General features: G+C 52.9%; 1 protein-coding gene across 5 annotated transcripts; it reads left to right on the forward strand.

The window, feature by feature from the left end:
* Positions 1–13,059: 13,059 nt before the first annotated feature.
* Positions 13,060–19,698, forward strand: BATF2 (basic leucine zipper ATF-like transcription factor 2). Of its 5 annotated transcripts, XM_086676981.1 has the most exons (4): positions 13,062–13,339; positions 14,229–14,340; positions 14,678–14,779; positions 18,052–19,698. In XM_086676981.1, exon 4 carries the CDS (start codon positions 18,166–18,168, stop codon positions 18,736–18,738), a length of 573 nt encoding a protein of 190 aa, XP_086533107.1. In that variant the 5' UTR covers positions 13,062–13,339; positions 14,229–14,340; positions 14,678–14,779; positions 18,052–18,165; the 3' UTR covers positions 18,739–19,698. The 5 variants fall into 5 exon arrangements, with proteins under 5 accessions (XP_025771281.1, XP_086533106.1, XP_086533107.1 ...); XM_025915496.2 differs by lacking the exon at positions 14,229–14,340 and having other exon boundaries at positions 13,060–13,339; XM_086676980.1 differs by lacking the exon at positions 14,229–14,340 and having other exon boundaries at positions 13,060–13,339; positions 18,055–19,698.
* The last annotated feature ends 1,124 nt before the right edge of the window (positions 19,699–20,822 follow it).

A 20,822-nucleotide genomic window follows, 5' to 3' on the forward strand; every position in this document is an offset into this window, starting at 1 on the left:
AAAAATAAACTCAGATCCGGTTGACATTAAAATGCACTGTTTTTCAGGGTCTCTCCATAGTGTTTGTCTAGAGAGGGAGAGGTCTGGAGCAAGCTTGAGCTTCCAGTCCTGCAGAAGAGGGTTGTGGACAGATGAGGGCTGGACAGAACAGGGTCCCTGGCTGAGCCCCCTTGGTCAGTACTGTTTTACCCTCCACCAAGCACACACAGGGGGAAAGAAGTGAGCCTAACTCCCCATTCAAAGGCTTTGAGACACAGCAACATTTATGACGAGAAAGTTCACCGTGGTGGTTTGAAACAACAAGAAATTGGAAAACATCCAAGTGCCTTCAGTGGGGATCCGTAACCTAAGCTGGGTGGTGGATCCCATGAAGCCTTTGAGAAGGGTGAGGTGGAGGGATAGTGTATCTGCAAGGAAAGATCTCATGCCATATGAAGTGAAATAAAAAAAAAAAACAAAACACGTTTTCAATCTCATTTTAATTTTAAAAATAACAACCCACTAAACAGTGTTTCCCGGGTACGTGGGTGGCTCAGTTAAGAGTCTGACTCTTGATTTCAACTCAGGTCGTGATCGTGAGACTGAGCCCCACATCCGGCTCCACACTACAGCAGGGAGCCTTCTTGGGATTCTCAGTCTCCCTCTCTCTCTCTGCCCCTTTCCTGCTCGCTTGCACATGCACTTTCTCCCTCAAAATGAATAAATACACTTAGAAACAAATAAAGTGCTTTCCTACGGGATGCAGCCCATTAAGTAGGTTGTGAAATGATTGTAGTGTCACAAATTAGTCGAACCATATGAAGTCACCTGTATTTGACCATTTTGACTACGAAGTTGTCTGTTTCATGTGGTTCAACCTAGCAGCATTAGCAAAGATGCGGAATGAACAGATTAGACGGTATCACTGCCTTTGCCTTCCGTGAAGTAAAGGAAAGTAATGTTTTTTTTAATTTTTTTTAATGTCTATTTATTTTTGAGAGAGAGCGTGAGTGGGGAAGGAGCAGAGAGAGAGGGAGACACAGAATCCGAAGCAGGCTCCAGGCTCTGAGCTGTCAGCACAGAGCCCCACGCAGGGCTTGAACTCACCAACTGCGAGATCATGACCTGAGCCGAAGTCGGACGTCTACCAACGGAGCCACCCGGGCGCCCCAAGGTAAGTCATGTTTGTTGAAAAATCAGATATCTATATGTACGTGTGTGCGTCTTACTCAGAGTCCCAGTCATGAAAATCACTGTTTGAAAATCACTGCAATGCAACTGCTAACTCGAGTGGGTGTTTTTTTGGGGGGGTGGGGGTTGGTATTTTTATTTAATTTATTTTTTAAAATTTACATCCAAGTTAGTGAGCATATAGTGCAACAGTGATTTCAGGAGTAAGATTCCTTAATGCCCCTGACCCATTCCCCCCCCCCCCCCACAACCCCTCCAGCAACCCTCTGTTTGTTCTCCATATTTAAGAGTCTCTAATGTTTTGTCCCCCTCCCTGTTTTTATATTATTTTTGTTTCCCTTCCCTTATGCTCATCTGTTTTGTCTCTTAAAGTCTTCATAGGAGTGAAGTCATATAATATTTGTTTTTCTCTAATTTCACTTAGCATAATACCCTCCAGTTCCATCCATGTAGTTGCAAATGGCAAGATTTCATTCTTTTTGATTGCTGAGTAATACTCTATTGCATATATATATACCACATCTTCTTTATCCATTCATCCATGGATGGACATTTGGGCTCTTTCCATACTTTGGCTGTTGTCGATCGTGCTGCTATGAACATGGGGGTACACGTGTCCCTTCGAAACAGCACACCTGTATCCCTTGGATAAATACTTAGCAGTGCCATTGCTGGGTCGTAGGGTAGTTCTATTTTTAGTTTTTCGAGGAACCTCCACACTGTTTTCCAGAGGGCTGCACCAGTTCACCTTCCCATGGAGTGGGTTTGAAAGAAACTTAAAATGATTACCTTAAGCACGTCTGGATTGCTTCACTTTACTACCGCCACTAGTACTGAAATCCTTGTTTAAATGTCAGGATGGAAGTCCTGCCCTGTCCAAACTGGTCTAGCTTCCCAGGGGCCACAGGGTAGGATTACAATCAATATCAATTAAGTAAAAGAAAAACAACAACAACGACCTGGGAAGGAAGTAACTGTGTTTAAGTTTCAGATAACAATTGTCTGGAGCTACAAATCTGGAGTGGAGGGTGGGGAGGAGAAGTTGGGGGCTTTTAAAGACACGTGGAAGGGTCTAGCAGGTGACAGGCAGTATTTTCATTTGCCTCACTGAAAGGAGGAAAGGGTGCTCTTAAGGAAGTGAAATCTTTAGGGAATACCTTTGGAAGAAAACTGGGAAAGATCTATAGAGCTGTAGTTATATATAGCTATGAATATATATATTCACGAGAAAGAATCATGGGATTGAAATACCAAATCTTGGCAGCTGTGAAACCTGCTTTTGAAGGGAGAGTTTCTGAGGCTAAGCTAAGTAAGTGGATTCTAAGTTGAGGATAGAATTATGGATGCCTTTTAAAAAGACGTGTGCTATATAAAAGTATGCATATTAAAAAGGCATGTATGTTTACCCAATGTCTGGGGAGGAAATTTTGGCACTATAATTTTAATTTTACGAGGTATAGCTTTTTTTAGAAGTAATCGCTATACCTCACATGGGGCTCGAACTCATGACCCAGAGATCAGGCGTCACATGCTCTCCTGACTGAGCCAGCCAGGTGCCCCTTAAGAGGTATAGCCTTTTTTATTCATCTGTACCTTTCACGTATCACCTTTATAATCATAAAAGGAAAGTAACAAAACTCTTTATTTTGGAACAACAGCAAGCAGGGGAAAAGACCCCGCTTTAATTAAATCGCTGGTCATTAAGCATTAGCAAGACTATACCTAAGTATTTTATTGATTTGTGTATATAAGTATTTATTTTTAAGCTTACTGTAGATAATTTTTTAATTTCTTTTCCGTTTCATTTATTTTATTTTTAAGTTTATTTATTTTTGAGAGAGAGACAGAGAAAGACAGGCAGAGAGGAGGGCAGGGACAGAGGGCCCAAAGCGGGCTCTGTGCTGACGGCAGAAAGCCCAATGTGGGGCTCAGTCCCATGACCCTGGGATCATGACCTGAGCCAAAACCAAGAGTTGGTCGCCCACCTGACTGAGCCACCCAGCACCCCTAGATGAATTTTCTATTTGACTCCTCAAAACTATAATCTACATCGAGGTTGTTTAACATAACGTTATAGTTTTGATAAGAGAAATCCTGTGTTTCTCCCCGGCGAGACACATCTGTGATGCAAGTTTTATTTTTTGGAGCACATGCACAGGCCAGAAGCAGCAACTGGCACTTGGGGGCAGCATACCCAAGGGCAGGCTTTGTCCTACCAATCAGTAAACAAAGAACTGGAAGGTGGAGGGCGCGACCTCATCCCTGAAGTGGCCACTGCCTAGAGACCACAGTTCCGCCCTGGCCTGCTCTAGTAGGCCCACCCCTCATCTTCCTGTAGGCCTGAAGTATCCAGGAAAGGCCCTGTCCCTGGCGGTGCGTACAAGGTGCAGGCCACAGCCACAGCTGAATGCCTCAAATGGCGAGCCAGAGTGTTCAGGCGTCCTCATTACGGTCTCAGTCCAGCTGCCTCACGTGGGAAACAGCGGTGTCCTCTCCGACTTACGGATGACGCCATGAGCTGTTTACTCACACCTTTGTCATTCACCTAAGGGCACAGGACATTCTCCGGCTTTTCCAGAAACTTAGGAGTGGGGAAGGACTCGAAAATCTGAGTCTCTTCCAAGAAACGTCGGTGTCCCCTCACCTGTGCCTGTGGTGTCCTCAAGGGCAAGGCTGAGCCGGTCTCCACGGGGCCCCGGGTGGGCGAGCGTTTCACCTTCACTCCGCAACCGGAGAGGCAGGTACGGCTCTTCTCTGCACTTGACAGATGAGCCAGGGGCTCCGCTCGCCTAATCACTGCAGCAGCCTCTCCACCCACCGTTCTCCCCAAGGCAGAGGGATGTTTTTATCCTGTGCTCAAGGCCTTCCCCTGTCTGCTGGGTGCTCCCTGTATCTTCCAGAGTTAGAGCCCAAGATCTTTGGGGGCCTACAAGGCCTGCGTGAATGGCCCACGAGGCTCTCTGCCCCCGTCACCTCCTCCTCCCCTGCCCTTACCAATCCCCTGATACACCAGCACATTCCTACAGCCCCAAACCCATACTTTCCTGTCCCCTCCCTCTCTTCAATTCTTGGCTCAAATTTCCAATCTCAAAAAAAAATTGTTTTTGTTCGAATGTCTCATTGAGGCCCACCCTGACCACCCTGTTTATTGTTTATTTTTATTTTTTAAATGTTTATTTATTTTGAGAGAGAGAAAGAGTGTGGGTGGGGGAAAGGGGCAGAAAGAGAGAGGGAGAGAGAGAATCCCAAGCACGCTCCATGCTGTCAGCGAAAAGCGTCTCAGGGCTCCATCTCATAAACTGCGAGATGACGACCTGACCCAAAATCAAGAGTCGGACGCTTAATGGACCGAGCCACCCAGGCGCCCCTGGACCACCCTGTTTAAATCTGAAGCCCCATAATCTGCCACCCACATTCCCCAAATCCTTGATTTTGCTCCGTATCCCCCATGACACTGAAACCCTTCTACCAGGCTACATAATTCCTTTAAGTTGGTACGTTTATTCTCTCCCACCCCTCCGTCCACCCTACAACCTCCCAAAGGCCAGGGATCTGGATTTTTTTCCACAGTGTCACTGCAAAATAATTGATATGTGTCACCGTGTAAGTTGAAGGTCTACAGCTAAATGATTTCTGCAGTAGGTTTAGCTAATATCCATCTTCTTATACAAACAGAAAAAAAAGAAGAAAAGGAGAAGGGAAACAAAATTCTCCTTGTGATGAGAACCCTTGGGATTTTTGTCTCTTCACTTTCCCATACAGCCTGCAGCACCGGTAGCTTTGGGCATGGCTTTGCACACCACACCCCCAGTACTGTGTTATCTTGTAACTGGAAGTTTGTCTCTTTTGACCACCTTCCTCCATTGCCCCCTCCCCTGATTATTCACCTCTGTTATTGGATCCGTTTTATTTTTTGGTTTTTGTAGGGTTTGATTTTTGTTTTTTACTTAGAGAGGGAGGGAGAGAGAGAGCACGCGCGCGTGCGTGCAAGCAGGGACGGGGGCAGAGGGAGACAGAAAGAGGATCCCAAGCAGGCTCCATGCTCGGCGAGGAGCCCAACACGGGGCTCGATCCCATGACCCTGGGATCATGACCTGAGCCGAAATCAAGTCTGATGCTCAACCTACCGAGCCACCCAGGTGCCCCATGTCTGTTTGTTTAAATTTTTTTTTTAATTTTTTAACGTTTATTCATTTTTGAGAGATGGAGAGAGGCAGAGCACGAGTGGGGGAGGGGCAGAGAGAGAGGGAGACATGAAATCCGAAGCAGGCTCCAGGCTCTGAGCTGTCAACACAGAGGCCGACGTGGGGCTCGAACTCACAGGCAGTGAGATCATGAGCTAAGCTGAAGTTGGACGCTTAACCAACTGAGCCGCCCAGGCGCCCCTGTTTGTTTTAAACAGGTGTCTCCCAGCAGGGAGAACAGAGCCTGCCACGTTCTAGATGCTCAGTAAATATCTGTTGAGTAAAAGGGACAGGAGTAGGGGGTCCTGTTAATGGCTTCCCAGCTGTTCACTCGGCCAGAAAGCAGCAGAGCTCTGGGAGCCTTGCTCTGAACCGCCAGGCTTGTCGGCCTCCAGACCAAGGCAGATCTGGCCCCGACCTTGGCCACTGAGATCCTACAGACGCCAGTTCCCAGAGCAGACCCATACGGAACAGGGCGTCCCTTGGGCACCCCTTCCCCGCCGTTGTGCAGCAGGAGAGCTGAGGCCTGGATTGGGGGGCAGGCAGGTGGCAGTGCCGGGAGAGGGACCCAGGCCTCCTGTGCCCAGGTACCTGCCCTCAGTTCAGTGTCTCCTTGTCTGGTAGAAAGTGCCCTAGGTTGTCTCCATGGCACAGACCCCTGAGGCTCCCAGGTGTCTATCTCCCAGAAGGCCTCAGGCTGGCCGCAGGCTCCAGCCACACCAAGAGGGGCCCCAGCAGGCCCATTGTCACATTCTTTCCTTTTACAAATGAGAAAGCCCCACAGAGGGCACGAGTCTGCCCAGGCCTCACGGCTGGCAGCACACGCTGCCAGTGAATCCAGTTTTCCTGGGACCCTTTCCTGGCCTTTCATCTGGAGAGGGGCCGTTTTCAGCTTCAGGAACCCCGGCCCAGGACCTGCAGGGGTCAGCCATCGTTCCCCTGCGGGCCCACAGCAGGTTTCCTCCCCAGGTACGGTGTTCCCTGTCCTCCCGAGGGTGCTGTGAGTCCTCATTATTTCCACGCCAGGGCCAGAGGCCATGAGCTGGATCAAGAGGAGAATGGTGGGAAGAACATGCTGGGACTGGGGCTGGGGCGGGGCCTGTCGGCCTGATTCGGCCGCGTGCTTGCTCTTGGTCAAGTCCCCTCCTCTCGCTGAACCTTACTTTTCCCACCTATAAAGCAAGGATACCGGATGGACAATCTCTAGACTCTTCTGATCGTGACCTAATGCCAACCTGCCTCGCCCAAGCTCTTGGCACCTTTGGTACAGTGCTTGGGATGGGTTGGCCAAGGCAAGCACTCTCTTGTCTCTTGCTTGGGAGACGCTGGCCACACTCAGTTGGGCTTTTTTTTTTTTTAATTATTTGAGAGAGAGAGAGAGAGAGCGCACAAGTAGGGGAGAGGAAGAGGGAAGAGGGGCTGAGAGGGAAAGAAGGTTGGAAGCCGGCTCTGCCCTGACAGCAGAGAGCCCAATGCAGGGCGAGATCATGACCTGAGTCGTAAGTCAGACACTTAACCAGCTGAATCACCCAGGCGCCCCTGGGCTTTTATATCCCACCCCTTTCCAGCCCTCCAGGCTCTTGCCCGTGACCCTGGCTGGCTGTTTCCCTCTACCAGCCTCCAAGTAAGAGGGACAAAAAGGGAGAAAGACCTTCCTGCCTCTCAGGGCTCTTGTGGGAACCAACACAGAAGACCAACTAAGAGAAAGCCACTCGAGGAGTGGAAAGGCTCCCTCAAAGGCCAAGGTGACAGTCCCTTTTCTCCAGTGCCCAGGATCTTAGCAGGGCACCTAGCCTGGGCTACTCTGCCATCTACAGTGGACTCTGGAGATGTGAAACAAGGGAAACCCACCCACGGGCACTGGGGCAAGAGGGAACTTGCTGGTGACTGCTTTCCGTATGCGGTTTCAGTCGTCATGACCGGGCTGACAAAGCAAGGGTACTATCCCCATTTTACAGACAAGGAAACCGAGGCCCAGAGACACAAACCGTGGGCCATGTCTGAAGTCACGCAGCTAGAAGGGGCAGAGCAGGGATTTGAACCCAAGCCGGTCTGGGACTCGGACCACCTGGAAAATCCAGGAGCTGTGCTCACTGGTGCCACATCCTGTAAAGCCCTGGAAGGTTTGCTGTCACTTTAGCACTCAGCTGTTCTCTTATTTACACTTCCTGCTTTTACTTCCAAGAGTTTGAGTCCGTTTCCCGACCTGGAAAGATGGGTATGTTAAAAGAATAGCAGACCCTCAGAAGCACAAAGCTCTGGAGGCAGCAGAGGGCCTGGCGGGACTGGGGGGGTGGGGACACGCGCCAGCTCCCGCTGACTCTGTGATGGTGTCACAGAGCCCTGGTGGAGTCACCCAGTTCGTGGGAGGCCTGGCTGTTTGCAGATTCCAGCTTTGATGTGTGCTCACAGGGTGCTGTGCTGAAGTGAAAGTCAGTCCTCTCCTCCCTACGGGCTGGGGAGTCCCCATGATGTCGCTGCCCCAGTCCTTGTGCAGCATTCAGGTCATCTGGAATCTTCCCCTTAGCAAGCCTCCGCTTTCCCGCCCACGGGTCCCTGGGAAGCAACGGAAAGAGAGTGCAGGCTTGGTGTCCGGGACGTGTGGGGCACTGTGTCCATCCCACCTGGGGATGTGATTCTGCCAAGGGATGTGCCGCGAGCGGCAGCCTCCTCATATCTGAATCTGAGCCATGGTGGTGGATCAGCCCAGCATCCGTTAACCCTTCTCCCGCCAACAGCTCTCTGGGAGTTGCCCTTCCCTCACCCCTAGTCCCTAGAGTTAAGGTGGGGTTGATCCTTTCCCCTGGCTCCAGGATGGTCCTCGGAGCCCAGCCTTGTCTACCTTATCCTAGCCACAGTGACTCATGTCAGCAATAGCCACACCACCCAAGCCAAACCGAGGCCTGGCCCTTTGTTGAAACTAATGGGAAAGTGGCGGGGTGGGCAGGTGGAGGGATGCACCCCCCCCCCCAGGGCAGCTGAGCTGGTATTTCTGTTTTAGTAAGGAAACAGCTAGGGTGAGACACTGGCTCCTGATGGCATTGTTTGGGCAGCATGATCCAGCTGTGCCTGAAGCTGGCACACTATAGACTTGTCAGTAACTTAAGCTTGAGTTAGATCATTCAGAAAACTGAATCCAGAGAGTGCCAGTTTCCCACCTTTTATGATGCTCCCTTGTAAGCATGAGAAATTTTGAGCAATTTACCTCAAATATTAAATGCTGCTTCTTACACGTGGACACAAACATTAACTTCTTTTCACTAAAAACGTATTATGTAAAAAAAATCTTTTAAAAAATATTTACTTATTTTTGACAGAGAGAGAGAGCGCAGGGGAGGAGCAGAGAGAGAGAGGGAGAGAGAGAGAATCCTAAGCAGGTTCCATGCTGTCAGTACACCGCCCAATATGGGACTCGAACCCATGAACCGTTAGGTAATGACCCAAGTTGAAATCAGTTGAATGCTTCAGGTGCCCCAGGAAAAAAATCTTATCCCTCGTGTATTCCACCATTTTTTTTCTTAAAATAAAGAGTAATCGTGGAACAAAATACAAGCCTTTGGTCATGCCAACAGAAATTTATCAGATAGTTATCAAGTGCCTTTGCTAAAAGTTTAACGGATGTTTATGTGACTTGCTGTGTGCCGGGCACTGTTCTTTTATTTTTATTTTTATTTTTTTTTATTTTTTAATTTTTTTTTAAATTTTTTTTTTCAACGTTTATTTATTTTTGGGACAGAGAGAGACAGAGCATGAACGGGGGAGGGGCAGAGAGAGAGGGAGACACAGAATCGGAAACAGGCTCCAGGCTCTGAGCCATCAGCCCAGAGCCCGACGTGGGGCTCGAACTCACGGACCGCGAGATCGTGACCTGGCTAAAGTCAGACGCTTAACCGACTGCGCCACCCAGGCACCCCTTTATTTTTATTTTTATTTTAACGTTTATTTATTTTTGAGACAGAGAGAGACAGAGCATGAACGGGGCGGGGGGGGGGGGGCGGTCAGAGAGAGGGAGACACAGAATCCGAAACAGGCTCCAGGCTCTGAGCTGTCAGCACAGAGCCCGATGCGGGGCTCAAACTCACAGACTGCGAGATCATGACCCGAGCTGAAGTCGGACGCTTAACGGACTGAGCCACCCAGGTGCCCCTGCCGGGCACTGTTCTAAGCCCTTTACGTATATTACTTCCTCAAATCGTTATGTGATTATGCCCATGTTACAGAAGAGTCATGAAGGGTTAGGTAACTTGCCCAAGATCAAGTTCCAGGTCCCCGGATGCCCATCCTTCCATGTCCTTGGTAAAGAGCTTCTTCTTGGAAAGTCTGCCCTGATTCCCTCAGTAAGGAAGTGCCCTCTGCTGCCACAGACCACACCCTGCCCTGTTGGCTGATGTGCTGGGCGTGTGTCACACACCCGGGCGCCTTGTGAGTTTGTGCCAGCTGAGGTGCAGCTCCCGCACAGGCCCATCCACACTTGCAGGTGGGCAGTCGATAGCCAGCCTCAGCCCCACCAGCAGCCACTTGGCCTCTTTCTCTGCTACCCGTCATCTGACGCTCCCTCGAGGTGCCCTGAGGAGGTCAGCCCTCAAATGAGGGGTGCACAGGGTGGGGAGACCTGGCAAGAGGGTCCTCATCCCTGGAAAACTGGAGACCCCTAGCATCTGTCCAACCTGGAAGGTGTGGGAAGGAACTGGGAGAGAGCATCAGTGCGTCCTAGCTTCTCCCAAACCAGCCGAGGATACCAGGATTGTATCCTCCCTGTCCCTCTGTTTCCTCACTGGTCAAATGAGGAGGTTGGGTTGAGGACAGTCCCCCAGGAACCCAGGGCAGGTCCCGTGGGAATGAGTAAAGCAGCAGCTTCGTTACTCGTCCGGAAAACTTTTGGGGTTTCTGGCAAGCTGTCTGCTGGGCTTTCATTGGTTTATTCATTCATTGAACACCCATCATGCGGAGACAGTGTTGAGGGGATATACCTCAGAGTAAGACAGGCAACGATCCTGTTGCCCAAGAGCTCCCTCGGTAGCTCTGGTTTGGGGAGGCCTCCCAGCCTTCACCCACGGGGACTGCAGGCTTTGAACCAGAGGCTCAGGGTGTGGAGAAGGACTGAGGGCTTGGAGGAGAGACGCGTGTCCTCTGCCCCCTGCCTCTGGGCCACCTGGCCTCTTGGGGCATTCGTTTCCTCATCTTCTAAGTGAGGGGCTGGACTGCATGGCCCTGAAGCCTGCCCTGCCAGCCTGGGAAGGCAACCACCTCTTTGGAGAAGCCACACACACAGCCATTCAGGGTTAAACATTACCCACCCTGTGTCCCTCATCCCTGCCACTCCTCAGGGAGAGCAAGCCATAAACGCTGCCTCCTTCAGACTTCCTCCAGGGCTGTGGCCTCCTGGGAGGGGCCGCAGGCACACTTGCTGACTGCCTCTCTTCCACCCAAAGCCAGGGTCTGGAGCGGGAAAGACTGGCGGTCCCGGTCTGGGGCTGGGGGCTGAGGTGGGGAGCAGTTGGGCCCTAGCTACTGCCCTCCGGCCCCACAGATGTGTTTTTCCTTGGTTACATCATGCGTGTGGCTTCCCCAGATCCTTCCCTGTGGAACTCCTGGACTGGCTTAATGAGCCCCTTAGGTGCCCGCCGCAGGCAAGGTGACCTGGCCCTCTTGGTTTTTCAGAAACAAAAACAATCCAGAGCAATCGAGGCAGCCTCACTGCATGGGGTGCCCCATTTCAGCCTCTGTCCCCAGACCCCTTACAAGCAGGGAGGGCCGGGCCCAGCCGTCATGCCCAATCCCACCCACCTGGGCATTTGAAATCATGAGCCTTCAGGGGCGCCTGGGTGGCGCAGTTGGTTAAGCGTCCGACTTCAGCCAGGTCACGATCTCGCGGTCCGTGAGTTCGAGCCCCGCGTCGGGCTCTGGGCTGATGGCTCAGAGCCTGGAGCCTGTTTCCGATTCTGTGTCTCCCTCTCTCTCTGCCCCTCCCCCGTTCATGCTCTGTCTCTCTCTGTCCCAAAAATAAATAAACGTTGAAAAAAAAAAAATCACGAGCCTTCATTAATCCCGTGTTCCCACAAATCTCAATGCAAAGAGCTTTCTCCTCGGCTCCTTTTTCTCCATCCTCAAAACAGCTTTGTAAAATAGATACGATTTCTCTGTCATCTGTCGCGTACATAGGACAGCACTGAGGCTCCAGGCTTCAGACCTTGTAAGTGCAGGGTGTGAGGGTCAAGTCTAACTCTAAAGCCCAGATTGGTTTCATGCCCAGTTTTAGGCAGAGCAGGGGAGGGGAGATGGTCACTCTCCAGGCCCTGCTCATGACAGACATCACTAATCCACCACGGCATGGTCGATACAGCGAATCATTTGCAGTGCTCTTTTCGGAAAAGCTCAGAGGCAGCTGTGAAGTCCCCAACACAGCACTCCAGGACACCATTACCTATCAGAAGATCACGTCTACACTATTTGCCATTCCTGTGGTCCCACACCATCAGCCTGGAGCCCTCAGGACTCAGGCACAATCCCCAGAGGCTCTAGTCACCAGAGCAAGGGACCCTCTGTGCTCCACATCAGTTGCTATGCTGCTCTCGGGAGGGGCTTCCTGGCTCCTCTGGGTTCCCCCAGACAGATGTCCCTTCCAAGCATGTCCCTCCAACCATCCAGGTTTGCCTCAGGCTCCAGGGCTAGCTAGGTCTTTAATAGAAGTTTTTATTATGAAACATTTCAGGTATATGTGTGGAGAACAATATCATCACAGAGTTTAGGCAACAAAACACCACAGACACAACTGAAATCCCCGTGTGCCCCCCCGTCAGCGCACCGCCCCCCAGGCCACCGCTCTCTGAATTTTGTGTTTCTCGTTCACAGGCACATTTCAGGACTTTTATTGCATGTTTGCATACCCCTATCAGCAAACCCCACAGAAGTGATGTGGTTCAGACTTTCTTGCAGCTGTGGCCTTCAGGCAATTGGATGTTACAGACTTTCAGGCGCAGGCGCGATGATACGTGCAGCCTCCATGATACGTGCAGCCTCCATCGTCCACCAGGTCGTAAGTGCAAATATTTGTTAAACTGTTACTCCGCGCTGGGCGTGGTCGCAGGCGCCTTGCCTTCCTGAACTCGTTTGCTGCTCACGACAGAATTATTTTGATCCCCGCTTTATAGATTTGGGGGGGGGAAGGCACAGAACGATGAAATTATGTACCCAAGTCACATAGCTTGGAAGCTGTTCCCCTAACTGCTAGACATCCCTCCCTCTACTGCTGCGTGGTCTGTTGAATGAAAACACAGTAATTTATCCATCTGTGCTCCTATTTAAAGGCCATCGCTTATTTTTGCACACTCGCCTCAACATTGGTGTCAGAGGGTTCGGGGGTGGTTGTATTACCTCGCTTAGTGCCTACATGAAGCCTGTGAGCGGGTATTTGTATCATCCCCCCGCCGCCCCGTGCCTTTTTAGGGATGAAGAAACTAAGGCTCGGAGAGGGTGAATCGATTTCTCAAAGCTGCACAGCTCCAGGGTGCCAGAGGTGGGCCGTGAACCTGGACTCATGCCATTCCAGAGCCCAGAGGCTCTCCCCATGTCCCGGATGAGCCCTACGTCCCCTATTTGGCTTCTCCTCTTGGTTCCGTGCCTGGCAGCCTGCCCTCCCTCCCCCAGGACACCCTCCCCGTAACCGGCTTTTGGTCTCCCCCCTCCTCTGGCCACCCTCTGTCATTCTCTTTCCAGAGAAGGGGCCCAACCGGAAGGCCAGTTCATGTTAGGAAATTCCAGCCACGTGAGCCAACCGGAGCCAGGGATTCTGAGCAGCCCGTGGCTTTAGAAGAAACTGAAACTTGTCTTGCCGGGGGCGGAGTGGTCACCGGGGATTTAAAGAGCTGCCACTTCCTAGGGCCCCCAGAGGGCACCAGGAGGTCACAGTAGCAGAGGGACACCTCTGCCTGCCCCTTGCCTAAGCCATGCACCTCTGCGAGGGCAATGCACTGCTGACGAGGACGGTGAGTACGGGGAACCAGGGACAGGGGATGGGGAATATGCTTGAGGGTCCCCAGTTCCCGGGCAGGGAGGGATGTGGTCAGGGCTGTGTGACCAAGGGATCCATACACCTCCTCCTGGGGGGCTTCAGGTCCCCCAGGTGATTGAAATGAGGGCTTTGGGGCTCTGCTATTTCAGAGCCAGCCTCCAGTTTAGAGCGTGGCCTCTGAGCAACCTGTCCCCTAACACACTCTCCCTTCATTGCCTTGATGGGAACATTCTTTTCCCTCCCCAAATTCTCAGACTTGGCTCACCTTGGAGGCCCTGCCCCTCCCCCAGGACCCAAGTACTGAAATCCTACCCCTTTCTGTCCACTGCTGGTCTCTCCCCCAGGCTCCAGTGTCTTGGCACCCCCAGCACCTGGAGTGGGCCTGCCATGACTTTGAACCGAGCAGCAGAGAGTCCTCAGCAGGGAGGCCAGGGTCCTGCCTGAGCTCCCTACACTCAGAACATATGTCCAGAGTGACCTAGGGGAGGGGGACTGGAGCTGTGGGGTCTCCAACATTCCCTCTCACCTGACCTTCCAAAGCTCTGGGCATTTGGGTTAAAATATTTTGTCTACATTTTCTCGACGCCCTAATGTGGGGACCAGGGCAGGGGGAGGGGTCCCGCTGTGAACCTTTTGAGTCCACTCACGCGTCCCTGCCGGGTTGCTGCCACACTGGAATGTGAGCCACTTGGGGGCAGGGGTTTTTGCCTGGTTCGTCTGCGGCTCTGTTCCCCTAGCTCAGTGGCTGGTGCGCAGTAGGTGCTCGATAAATATTTGTCGAGTGACTGAACATCAGCTTCGGGCGGGTCTGAGCTGGGCAGGGGCTCACAGAGCCCAATCGGACCCTGGCCCTGCCCTTGCAGGTGAAGCCCACACCTGTTTTATGGCCTGTGAGGAAGGCAGTGGTGGCTCCGTTGTACAGCTGAGGCGGTTGGGCTCAGAGAAGGGAGTGATTTGCCCAGAGCCAGATGGCTGGTAAGGAGAGTGTGGGTGTGAAGTCAGTTCTCTCCGGGTTCGAATTGAAGCTCTGGGCTTCTCTGTTTGTCCTCCCCCATTGCAGGCCGTAAGCAGGACGTGTGGGTGAGGCCGGCGTTCCAACATGGTGGGCCGTGCAAGGAGGGATGCTGTGCGTGTGTTTGTGTGTGTGTGTGTGTGTGTGTGTGCACGCGCGTGCGCGTGTGCGCCCCCAGGGAGACAGAGGAAGGAGCCCCCTGGGGAATTGAACTGGGGAAGGTGTGGCTTTACAGATGGCCTGGACAGAGGGTGCAAGCCCCTGCTGGGACCCCTGACCCCTCCGCCTCACACCCTACAGGATCCCGAGGAGCATCAGAGGCTGAAGAAGAAACAGAAGAACCGCGCGGCCGCCCAGCGCAGCCGGCAGAAGCACACGGACAAAGCGGACGCCCTGCACCAGGTGGGGTTGTCTTCCTTTCCCCATCCTGACTCCACTCACCTGGCCCGGCCACCTCGTCTCCATCCGCCTATGAGCAGCTCCCCTTATACACTGCATGTTTCCAGGTCACCTGAGTTTGAGAGAGGTGCTGAGATACACGCGGGGGCTCTGGGGACACAAAAGTGCATTTGCAGCCCAGCCCTGCCCTTAAGGCGCCCCGATCTAAAGAGAGGAGACAAGAGGTAGAAGCAAACAGAAGAACTCAGCACTCACACTATGAGAAACTCTGGTTCAGGGTTAAGGTGGGCAGGCTTTAGGGTCCCAGCTGCGGCACTCATAGCTACAAGGCACTTCCTTCACCTTCACTGTCCTCATCCAAAAAAATGGGGACAATAATCCCTGTCCCCCGGCAGGACCGCTGTGGAGATCAAAGGAGGCAAAGGAGCCTTGGAGGTGGGGGGGGGGGCAGGAGAGGGTTCCACTGTACTTGCCTCTTGACCTTGGGTGGTAACTTGACCTTGGATCGTGACCTGACCCTTAGAGCTTTTCTTCTTTCTCTGTGCAGAGAGCAAGGATAACACCAGTTCCATCCCAGGGAAAGGATTAAGACCTGGGCTCAGGACCTGGCCCTTGGGAAGGCCGCATACCCCTTATAGCGATGAGTGAAATTCACAGCCCTCCATGCCAAAGGCCCTATGCTCTCTGCGACCCCCATCCCTACCCCTCCGCCCCCCCTCTCCTAACATCCCACGCCCTGTTCTCCCTGTTCTTTCACTGGCCGAGCACATCCAACCTCAGGGGCTCTGTGTAGACCGTTCCCCTCTGTTCTCAGAGAACAGCCCAGCTAGACCTTCCCTTCTTTCCAGTTGTTTGGTTTATTTCTTATTTATTTTAATTAAAAAAAAATTTTTTTTAAGTTTTATTTATTTATTTTTGAGAGAGAGACAGAGAGAGCGAGTGGGGGAGGGGCAGAGAGAGGGAGAGAGAGAGAATCCCAAGCAGGCTCTGTGCTGTCAGCACGGAGCCCGACGCGGGGCTCGAACTCACACGTTGTGAGATCGTGACCTGAGCCGAAACCAAGAGTCGGACTCTTAACCGACTGAGCCACCCAGGCGCCCCTCAGTTGTTTGGTTTAAATGCTACCTCCTCAGAAGGACTTTTCTAAGCCATCTGATCTAAAGAGACGTCTACTTGTGACTCCGCTTTATTTTTCTTGTTAGCCCTGAACTTCAGTTACATATTCAGATATTTATTGCTTGTCTCCCTCACCAGACTGTAAGCGCCACGAAGGCAGGGAACGATTCTGTTCCTTGCTATTTGCCCATCACCTGGAACAGTGCCTGACAAACAGAGGGAACTCAGTAATGCCCTGTGAAGCGAATGACAGAGTCAGAATAGAGCGCTCTAGGAACACACGGGGCGGGGGGGGGGGGGGAGGGTAACACACGGGTAGCAGCAGTAGGATGATACCAGAGATGAAGTCTGAGCTGGTCTTGAAGGATGAATCGTTTTCCAAATGGATGGAGGTAAGAAAAGGCATTGCAGGCAAATGAAGGAGCCCGGGCTTGGGTGTGAGGGAGCAGCACCCTGTAGATTGTCCCGAGTGAGGACCGATGTCCAGTAGGCTGTCCTCTGGCTGGGATAGGGGGCTTCATGCATTCATGTATTCATTCCTCCCAGAAATGCCTATCGAGTGTCTCCTGGGTGACAGGTGTAAGTCTTAAGCATTGGAGATACAGCTGTGAACACAGCAGACGGAAGCCCACCCCACACTCTCCGGGGCTCGTATTTTCATGGGGGAGCCAGCCGGACAAATAAATTGTCCGTGAGGCATCTGGGATGTCAGCTGGTGATAAGCGCTATGGGGAAAAATACAGGGGGAGGGGGAGGGAGATGGCAACCTAACTAGGGAAGCCTTCCCTGAGGAGGTAACATGTGAGTAGCCTGGAGGTGGCCAATGAACGAACGAATGAACCGATGAGTGACTCAATTTCTGGAGTTGAATGGAAGCCTTTGGAGAATATATATATATTTTTTAAGATTTTTAATATTTGTTTTTGGGAGACAGAGATGTGGCACGAGTGGGGGAGGGGCAGAGAGAGAGGGAGACACAGAATTGGAAGCAGGTTCCGGGCTCCGAGCTGTCAGCACAGAGCCCGACGCGGGGCTCGAACTCACGAGCTGTGAGATCGTGACCTGAGCCGAGGTCGGACGCTCAGCCGACGGAGCCGCCCAGGCGCCCCATAAGCCTCTGGAGAATTTAAGCGAGAGGTGATCTGATCACATGTTTTCAAAACGTTATTCCATGGGCAGAGACCAGCCTGGAAGCAGGGCCTTTGATTCCGTTAGAATTTTGAGTTCATGCCCGAAGCGACATTTTTATGTAAAACATCCTTGCCTCCTCTTTTAAGAATTGTCCACGAAAGAGATGAGGTTGGGGAGGGGACCAGAGGAAGTCACTCAGCCTTGGGAGCCGTGGAAAGAAAGTTCTTTTGTTGCTGTCGCTGTGAATGGTTGTTTAGAACTGCGTGCCATCAAGGGGGGTCTCAGGACCCAGCGTCCAGCAGAACAGACCCTAACAGACGCTGACTCAGGGGTGCTGGATAGAACATAGTCGCCCTGTGAACCACTACCCTGGGCTCCTCCCACAGTGCCTCAGTGGGTGAGTCCTGGGCCCTGGGGAGGTCTGGCAGTGACACGAAGCAGCCCAGAGGTGCGTACGACAGAATGACCTCTCGGTTGTCATGAGAAGGCCACATCGGGATCGGCCCGGGAGAGGAGGTTGCTGGAAGGGTGCCAGGGAGAGGAGACAGGAAGTGTGGCAGAAAGCAGAGTCCGTTGGAGGGACAGGAAGTGAAGGGGAGCGGGAGGTGTGAGCCAGGCCCGCCGTGCACGGGGAGGTGTGGGAGCCTTTAACTTCCGGTTGATGATGCAATTGCCGGATGGCTCCTCTGGGCCGAGAGAACAGAGTGGTTTGAGGGGCGCCCCGGTCGGTAGAGCTCCCAGGTGAGTGGAGGTGACAGGCTGGTGGAGCACGGCTGGCTCGGGGAACTGGTGGGGGGATGGAGAGCAGCCCAATCTACCCCCGTAGGAGTAGAAGGGGCAAGACGTGGCGGGCGGTGGCGAAGAGCTGGCCAGAGAGGAGGAGCCAAGGGGCCCTTAGCTTAGACATTCAGATGGTAGTAGTATCTTCCCTCCTAAGTTAAGGAGCCTGGGGGCAGGGTACGGGGCTCGTGCTGGGACCCTAATGCCGGCTGACACCCCCTTCCCCACCCTTCTGCTTCTGCCCCCAGCAGCACGAGACGCTGGAGAAACACAACCGCTTGCTGCGGAAGGAGATCCAGACTCTGCAAGCTGAGCTGGGGTGGTGGAGCCGGACCCTGCATGCGCACGAGCGGCTGTGCCTGATGGACTGTGCCAACCGCTTGGCTCCGGTGCCCCCTGGCTGCTGGGGCCAGACTGAGCAGCCCCCGGACCCCATGCCCTGTGGACAATATGGCTTCCAGGAACAGCCGGGCCTGTTCCAGACCCCCGTCTCTTCTCCCTCGGCCCACCAGCTCTCTTCACATCTGCGGCCTCATAGTTCCCCTGGCCTCCTCCTGTCCCCTCTGCCTTCTCTGTCCCTTGGCTCCACCGCGGCCCCTGCACCCCCTCCCCAGCTGTCCCCCAGCCCTGTCCAGTCAGCCTCGCCCACTGGCTCCAGCCTGCTAAGGCCTTCCTCCAGGCTCGACGCCCTCCTGCCCAACCCCCCAGCCCAACCTGCCCCTCTACAGCCCCTTGGGGTGGAGCACCCCACCAGGGGGAAGCTGGGGTCCCCACCTGACAGCGCCACACCTGCTCTGGGGCTGGCCGGCCTGCAGGGTAGGGAGCACAAGCCTGTGTCGGCAGCAGCAGCAGACCGGCAAGGGCTGGGTGTGGATCCCAGTCCCCACCCACTCCTGGCCTTCCCCCTGCTCTCCTCTGCTCAAGTTCACTTCTAAACCACCCCCTGGAGCTGAGCCAGCCCCTTCCTGGGGCTGAAGGAGCAGCCATAGCACACAGGGACCTCCTCCATCACCCCTGGAGGTTGCCTTTCTTGGCTGACCCGCTGGCCCAGCATTTCACCAAGAAAAGAGAGTCATTCCTGCTGCCCACCACTCTGCCGGGCCCTGTCACTGCTATTATCTTATGTCGAGTCTGTGGTCATTGCGCAAAATCCGGATCGTCGCTCCCCTTTTTTAGATCAGGAGATAGAGGCCAGAGAAGCCGTGTGATGTGCCCAAGGTCACGTGGCCTTTTTTGGGATCTGAAACCCCACCATCTGCTCCTCCTTTTCTTGGTGGGATCCTGGCCCGGGCACCCTAGGAACTGACGTCCTAGAAAGCGGGGGCTGGCGTGAAGAGGTTGAAGTGCCGGGAGCAAGGAGGAGACCTTTCTTCTGGTCTGTGCCTCCCAGGGCCACAGATCCCTGCGGTCCTTGAAACCTCGCCCTACTGGGGCTGGTCCAGAGTCCAGGCCTAGATGGGGAGAGGCCAGCCAAGCAGGAGCCCGGAAGTGGACTCTTTCTTCCCTAGCCGTGCTTTCAGTGCCAAGGAACCGCACCTGTGAGTTGGAGTTGGGGAGAAGCCTAGAACAGTCTCCCCGGGGATGTCTGCCGGAGGGGCACCTATAGACATGCCAAGACCTCTAGGAGAGTCTCCAGGGTCAGCTCTCCAGGCTTTTCCCAAACAGCTCCCTGACTTTCCCAGGCAGGAGCTCAGCTGTAGTATCGGCTGGGATTGGGGGTGGGGGTCCTCACTCAGACTCAGCCCAAGCTCCGTAAGGGGCCTGAGCCGAGAAACCCCAATCCTCCACCTGGATTTTCATACAGACACTATGCAAGTATTTGACACGCTCCAAGATGCTGAGCACGTCTTGGCGTACGTGTTGTGGTAAATACATTAAAGTGTTTTCCAATTCTTTTTGCTTTGGCTAGTTTTTTTAAGCTCTGATTGTACTCTACATGATTGGAACTGAAGGGCCTTTGAAAGAGGAGGGAATAGTCTAGGGGCTTAGAGGTGGGCAATCCCTCATGGGCCTCCCAATCTGACCCCCTCCCCATATTGCGGAAGAGGAAGCTGAGGCCCAGAGATGGGATGTACTTGTCCGGGGCCACGCAGCTAGACCAAGGGTGATGGTTTCAGGATTGTGGGTGGTGCCGGGGTGGGGGTCTGAACCACAGGTTCACGGAGAGCAGACTGGTGGGAGGAAAGCCAAGATACTTTTCACTGGAGGTCAGCGGGAGTCTGGGACAAGAGTTGATATCATGCACCATGGACTGAGACTTAACGAGGGGCAGGCCCTGTGTGTGAGGACACTGTGGTCTGGCTTGTGTCCGTATGACCTAAAATTTGTCAGGTACTGTGCTGTGTTTCACCTGGGTTAACCCCCGGGTTGTGCCTCTAATAACTCTGTGAGGTAGGTACGGTTGTTATTCCCACTGTTCAGAAAGGGAAACTGAGGCCTGGGGGTGTTAAGTAACAAGCAAAGGACACATAGCCAGGAAGTGTTGTAGGCTTGATGCAGCATGAGAAACACTTAAACATAGGTGATCCTGCCTTCTCCCTACCCCATACCCCCTACCCCCTCTCCCCACAAGCCCTGCTTGAAGGGGCCAGCATGTGCCGATAGACGTGAACCCAAGACTTAAAACCCCACCTTGAGCTCAAAACATGAGAGAGGGAAGTGACTAAATTAATGTTGGTGCACTCATCAAATGGGCTGCTGGAGAGGCGCGAGGCATAAATAATGCTTCGAAGTACAGTTAATGAGATGAGAAAATGCTCCTAACACATTAAGCTGGGGGAAAAAAAAAAAGAATGTGTAACTGTCACTATAGTTTGATATTCTGTTTCTTTAAAAATATAAAAAGGAGTGGGAGGAGATGTTGTAGATTCTCCCCAGAAGGGATATGAGCTAATATCTGTGAATCCTCGAATTTGTCAACATAGCTACAGTTATAGCTTGAGCCTTCCACGTGGTTGAGTAGAGCCTAGAAATTTATATCTGGGTGTATCTATCGCTGTACGACAAATGGCTCCAAAAC

Source organism: Puma concolor, chromosome D1 (assembly GCF_028749965.1).
Source record: "Puma concolor isolate L17-30 chromosome D1, mPumCon1.1.hap2, whole genome shotgun sequence".
In the NCBI taxonomy this organism is placed as follows: Eukaryota; Metazoa; Chordata; class Mammalia; order Carnivora; family Felidae; genus Puma; species Puma concolor.

Bases quoted from the DNA above. Each gene is read 5' to 3' on its own strand.
- BATF2 (XM_025915496.2), top strand. From the start codon at position 13,301: ATGCACCTCTGCGAGGGCAATGCACTGCTGACGAGGACG. The intron at 13,340-14,677 runs GTGAGTACGGGG...CACACCCTACAG, and splicing joins ATGCACTGCTGACGAGGACG to GATCCCGAGGAGCATCAGAG. The intron at 14,780-18,051 runs GTGGGGTTGTCT...TTCTGCCCCCAG, and splicing joins AAGCGGACGCCCTGCACCAG to CAGCACGAGACGCTGGAGAA.